This window comes from Trichechus manatus, unplaced genomic scaffold (genome assembly GCF_000243295.1).
Source record: "Trichechus manatus latirostris isolate Lorelei unplaced genomic scaffold, TriManLat1.0 scaffold00028, whole genome shotgun sequence".
In the NCBI taxonomy this organism is placed as follows: Eukaryota; Metazoa; Chordata; class Mammalia; order Sirenia; family Trichechidae; genus Trichechus; species Trichechus manatus.
Window position 1 is genome coordinate 1,001,962 of NW_004443964.1, and position 6,274 is coordinate 1,008,235.

General features: G+C 43.5%; 1 protein-coding gene across 6 annotated transcripts in view; it reads left to right on the forward strand.

Annotated features, from left to right (window-relative positions):
- CCDC57 (coiled-coil domain containing 57) overlaps positions 1–1,542 on the forward strand; it is a 95,407-nt gene extending 93,865 nt beyond the window's left edge. For all 6 annotated transcript variants that reach the window (XM_023729185.1, XM_023729183.1, XM_023729182.1 and 3 more), the window contains one exon: positions 1,291–1,542. In XM_023729185.1, coding sequence (XP_023584953.1) covers positions 1,291–1,466 — 176 coding nt within the window. In that variant the 3' untranslated portion in view covers positions 1,467–1,542. The remainder of the gene's footprint in view (positions 1–1,290) is intronic.
- The last annotated feature ends 4,732 nt before the right edge of the window (positions 1,543–6,274 follow it).

Sequence of the window (6,274 nt, forward strand, 5' to 3'; positions counted from 1 at the left end):
AACAAGATACAAGGAAAAGATTAGTCCAAAGGACTAATGGACCACAGCTACCAAGGCCTCCACCAGACTGAGTCCAGTACAGCTGAATGGTGCCCGGCTACCACCACTGACTGCTCTGACCAGGATCACAATAGAGGGTTCTGGGCAGAGCTGGAAAAGGATGTAGAACAAAATTCTAACACACAAAAAAAAAAGACCAGATCTACTGTCCTGACAGACTAGAGAAACTCCAAGAGTATGGCCCCCAGACACCTTTTAGCTCAGTAATGAAGTCACTCCCGAAGTTCACCATTCAGCCGGTGATTGGACAGCCTCAGAGAACAAAACAGGACTAATGAGGCACAGCAGTCCAGGGACAAGGACTAGAAGGCAGGAAGGGGCAGGAAAGCTGCTAATAGGAACCCAAGTTTGAGAAGGGACAGTGTTGACATGTCGTGGGGTTGTTAACCATTGTCATAGGGCAATATGTGTAGGAACTGTTTAATGATAAACCATTCTGCAAACCTTCATCTAAGGTACAAAAAAAAAGAATTATCTATGTGAGATCAAATTGACAACAGCAGCTCAAAAGGTGTGATGGGAAGCCTAAGGGGCAGTGAGTTGAAGATAATGGTGATGGAGTAATTTGGAAAAGGATAGTGAGAATGGCAGCACAAGTGGAAGAATGTAATCAATGTCACTGAATTGTACATGTAGAAACTTTTGAAGTGGTGTAACTTTGGCTATGTATATTTTCACCAAAAAAAAGGTCTTCCAAGGTTGAGAAGGGAGAGTGTTGACATGTCATGTTAACCAATATCATAAAACAATATGTGTACTATTTAATGAGAAACTATTTGTTCTGTAAACCTTCATCTAAAGTACAATTAAAAAAAAATTAAAAAAAAACAAAACCAAACCTTCGAGTGACCATTAATGGATATTCATTGAGTGCCTGGATCATTTCTAGGCACAGCTTTTAAGTGTATATACTTTGCCCCTTGTTTTTGTGTGCTGTGGCAGGGATCTATCTTTGGGTCTGTTGATGAACGTGTTCCTTTCTGCCGCTCTTTTGAGAAGCTGTGTGTGTGTGGCAGCATGTGTGTGTGTTCCACTGGTCTGTAAGATGCTGTTTGTGCCACACAGTTCACAATTATCCATCCCCCATCCCAGTTTTCTCTGTGAAATAATAATCACTTTGGTTTTGGAGAAGTACATGCTATTCTTTTTGAGTGTTTGTATTCAGCAAGAGAGAAGTCCGGAAGTGATGTACACACAGAGAACAAGCTCTTTCCCTCCTCTCGTTTCTAGACACCGCAGGGACGCCACCTGGCCCTTCCCCAATTCCTGTCCTGGAAGCCCGGAGCCCAGGTGAGCTGCCTCGGCCACCACTGGATTGTAGCCTGCCCTTGGGACAGGTGCAGCCTCGTTTCACAGCTCAGGTAACAGTCCATCATCTGAGGAATGGGCTTTATTTTTTTATATAAATATCATTTTGTTGTTGTTGAAAATATGCACAGCAAAAACATACACCAATTCACATTTCTCCATGTGCAGTTCAGTGACAGGGATCACATTCTTTGAGTCGTGTAAACATTCTCACTCTCCTTTTCTGAGTTGTTCCTCCCTCGTTGACATGAATTCACTGCCCCCTAAGTTTCCTGTCTAGCCTTTCAAGTTGCTGTTGTCAATTTGATCCCGTATAGATGGGTCTTAAAAGAGCATAATGCTCAAGGCAGACATTTTTTACCAGTTTAGCTAAACTATTATTTGGTTTTAAGAAGACTTCAGGGGATAGTTTTGGTTTAAGGTTTAAAGATTATCTCAGGGCAGTAGTTTCAGAGGTTCATCCACCCTTCCTGGCTCCAAGAAGTCATGAGTGCATTATAATTTTAAATTCTGTTCTGCATTTTCCCCCTTTTGATCAAAATTCTTTTATAGAGTCTTTGATCAAAATGTTCAGTAGTGGTAGCTGGGCACCATCCAGTTCTTCTCGTTTCATGGCAAAGGAGGCAGTTGTTCATGGAGGCAGTTAGCCAAATATTCTATCTCCTCCTCCTATTCCTGACTCTCCTTCTTTCTCTGTTGCTCCAGGCGAATAGAGACCAATTATTGTGCCTTGGCTGGCTGCTTGCAAGCTTTTAAGACCCCAGGCACTACGCAGCAAACTAGGAGGTAGAACAGAAGCACTGGACATGTTATTAGATCAGTTAACTGGGTTTAGAGTCAAGAAACCATGATCCTAAACCTCCAAACCAAGGAACCAAATCCCATGAGGAGTTTGTTATAGGGCAGTGGATTGCTTTTATATGGCCCTTCTCGCCATGTCTTGTAACTCCCACCGAATGACTAGGTGGGACTATGCAGATGAGGTGCTTGTGGCCCACCAAGGTAATTGGATAACTTGCTAATAATGCAAGTAAGGTGGATGGCATCCTTGTGGGGCTGGGACCATGCAAATAAAGTGTATGGAACCCTAACAAGGGGATTGGTCAGTTGTGGCACCCCACTAGGCTTGGAAAATGAGCCATCCCAGAGACAAAAAGGGGGGACCTCACTACCACCAAGATGAAGAGACGGGAGCACAGTGTGTCCTTTGGACCTGGGGTCCCTGTGCTTAGAATGTCCTAGACCCAGGAGACAGAGAGAGCCGTAGACAGCTCAAGACAGCAAGAAGCAGTGGCAAGCATGGCAGAGAACCAGCAGCAGAGCCAGGAGAATGGCAGGAGATGGTGCTGTGGGTTTCCAGGCCTACAGAGCAGAAAAGCTGAGTGCCTTCGGGCAGGAGGCTTGGTAGCAGAGTGGGGTGCCTCTGGGTACTTGTCAGTGGAGCTAAAGAGCTTTGTAACACTTGCCCGAAGAGGGCAGAGGCCAGGCTGAGGGGCTGAGGGTCAGAGAGAGACCTGCCTGTGGGCACGACAGACAAGAGGCTGTCCTGATCAAAGACCTGTACTCTGAGCGTTCCTGAACCTGAATTGTAACCTGTTACTGCCCTCATAAACCCCATAACTACGAGTATGGTCTCTGCGTTTTGTGTGGCCATTCCATTGAATAATTGAACCCAGCAAAGAAGGAAAGAGTGCCGCAGGAGGGACGGCTGGTGTCAGAATTTGTAAAAAGGTTGGAGGGTGGAGGTATGTCCGACCTTGCCTCATAGCAATCAGCCTTGGGCTGTTGATGCTAATGATTCTCCTCCCCTAGTGAAGTGAGAGGAGCCCTAGTGGCACAGTGGTTACGAGCTCAGCCGCTGACCAAAAGGTTGGCAGTTTGAATCCACCAGCTGCTCCTTGAAAACCGCACGGGACAGCTCTCCTCTGTCCTGTAGGGTCGCTGTGGGTCGCAATCGACTTGACGGCGGCGGGTAGTGAAGTGAGAGGAGGAGATCTGATGCCCACACCATTTTGGACATAAGCAGCCTCAGCAGCTACTCTTTTTTTTTTGTCATTGTTATAAATGTGTTTATCACACAACTCTGGCCAATAGGCAGTGGGCTGTAATAGCTTTTACTAGTTGTTTGAGTGTTACATTTTCATTTTAAAAAACCTTCCAATTTTCAGTACCCAAACATAGTTACCAATAGCATTTCAATGTGTTTCCTGCCATTTTTTTAAATTACGAATTGTATCATAAATATTATAAAATGTATATGTACAGTTTAAAGGGTAAGGACGGGAACACCTCCTGACCACCTGGGAGAATCAGGGAGACCCTCAATGCCACTCTCCTAGTGCACCCCCCTCACTTTCCATGTATTTCTCTTGCTTTTGTTCAATTTCTTTTTTTTTTTTCAATACGAGACCCTGTAGTATGTGGTTTTATAGCCTACTCTTTTTCAATTTTGTTTTGAACATTTTCCTTTGATGTTAACTATTCATCAGAATACTTTTACTGATGGCACCATATTCACTCATGTGGGTATATTGTTATCACTTTAACCATTTCTACTTCTGCTGGGCCTTCATATTTTTCCAATTTCTTGTTAATATAAATAACAATATGATAAATATCCTTGAATATAAATATTTGTGCTATTTCGTGATCTTCTTAGGACAAATTGGTAGAATTAGAATCACTGGATTGAAGATAGGCACATTTTTTAAGACTTTTGATCCATACCACCAAATCACCTTCCAGATAGGTTGTACCAGTTTATACACCCACCAGCAGTGAGTGAGAATGCCTGTTTTACTGTGGCTTTGCTCACCAGGGAATTATGTTTTAAATTTTTACCAATATGATAAGTTAAAAAAAAATGCATCTTTTAAAACTTCATTTAATCCTTAGTGGTATTAAAGTTTTTAAGCTATTTATTGGCCATTTGCCATTCTTCTTTTGTGTAGTGCTTTTACTCATATCCTTTGTTAAAAGTGTGTTTGCACTTGTTGTTTTGTGAGAGCTCTTTATTAATTAAAGTAATTGCTACTTGTCTGTTACAGATCTTTCCCAATCTAGTCATTTGCCTTTTAATTTTTTGACAGTTATTTATTTATTTATTTTAATCTTCAGATAATGATTTGTTTTAATCCAATAAGCTGTCAATTGATTTTAATGATTTAGCTTAGAGAGTATTTTTTTGTTTTCTATACAGTTCCTGAACCAGTACTATACTGCTTTAAATACTGTAGCATTGTAATATTTTAATATCTCATAGAGCAGGCAGGCCCTAATTTCTATTCTGTTACAAAATTGTCTTGGCTATTTTTTTCCATTTATCCTTTAATGTGTGGGTATTGTTATTTAGTTAATACTGTCTTAGTCATCTAGTGCTGCTATAACAAATACCACAACTGGATGGCTTTAACAAAGAAAAATTTATTTTCTCACAGTCTAATAGGCTGCAAGTTCAAATTTAGGGCATCAACTCCAGGGGAAGCCTTTCTCCCTCTGTCAGATCTGGAGGAAGGTCTTTGTCATCAGTCTTCCCCTGGTCAAGGAGCTTCTCATCTCAGGGACCCTGGGTCCAAAGGATGCACTATTCTCCTGGCTCTTGTTTCTTGGTGATATGAGGTTCCCATGTGTCTCTGCTCGCTTCTCTCTTTTATATCTCAAAAGAGATTGGGTTAAGACATAATCTGATCTTGTAGATCTCATCAGTATAACGGCCCCTAATCCATCTCATTAACATCCTAGTGATAGCATATACAACACATAGCAAAATCACGTCAGATGACAAAATGGTGGACAGTCACACAATACTGAGAATCATGGCCCAGCCAAATTGATACACGTATTTTCAGGGGACACAATTCAATCCATGACAAATTCTATTATTAGTATTTTTAGACATACAGACAAATGTAAGGAGCATGCATGTGTACACTGCCCAGCCTAATCAACAGAACACTGTGAAGTCCGACCCCTTTGAGCGCCATGCCCTCAGTTCTCCTCCCAGTGGGTGTTCGAAGACCCGCGTAAACGCATCAGGCGACACATGCCCTCTGTGCACGCTTTCGACCCAGCAGGCGTTTTTGAGCAGCCGCCGTGTCGACGTGCGCAGCCCTGTTAGGGTCCGCAGACTCCCTGCAAAGGCCCAGAGAGCAGATATTTCCAGCTTTGAGGGCCAGACGGGCTCTGCGGCAGTGGCTCAGCTCTGACAGCACTTACGCGTGGGCATGGCTGTGCCCCGATAAACTTTATGTGTGGACTTTTGAATGTTAAGTTCATGTAATTTCACATGTTAGGAAATAGTCTTCTTTTGATTTTTTTTCAACTATTTAAAGATGTATTTGGTGCGTCTATTTTCACCACAGTTGAAAAGAAAAACGTAAAAACTGTTTGTAACTCCTGGGCTGTACAGAAAAAGACAACGGGCTGCAAGTGGCCCACGGGCCTTGGTTTGCCAACCCACGGCCCAGAGACTAGTTGGTGTAATTTCTTTCTCATATGGACATACCAACATTGATTTACCTTCGTCCTGTTGATGGACACTGAGGTTGTTTACAGTTTTTATCCATGAACATCGTTGTGTGTGTGCGTGTGTGCCTGGTTTATATGTACAGAAGTGCTTCTGGGGTGTGTGCCTGGGGTCGGAACCGCAGAGGAGTGGCTCGCGTCAGTACACAGGAGATGTTCCTTGTCACGAGTATCCAGGGGAACGCATGACGTTCAAAGCAGCGCTGTAGACCTTGCCGATGGCCTTCCTGGAGGAGGACGTGGGCCTGCAGTGGCCAGGCCTCCCTGCAGCCGCCCTGCTCACAGCTCCTCACGGGTCCAGCTGCTTGTAATTGTTCTTTCCCTTTCCTCCCACCTCCCCCTCTTGTGCCCAGTGAGGTAAGTCTCCTCCCTACCCGGACAG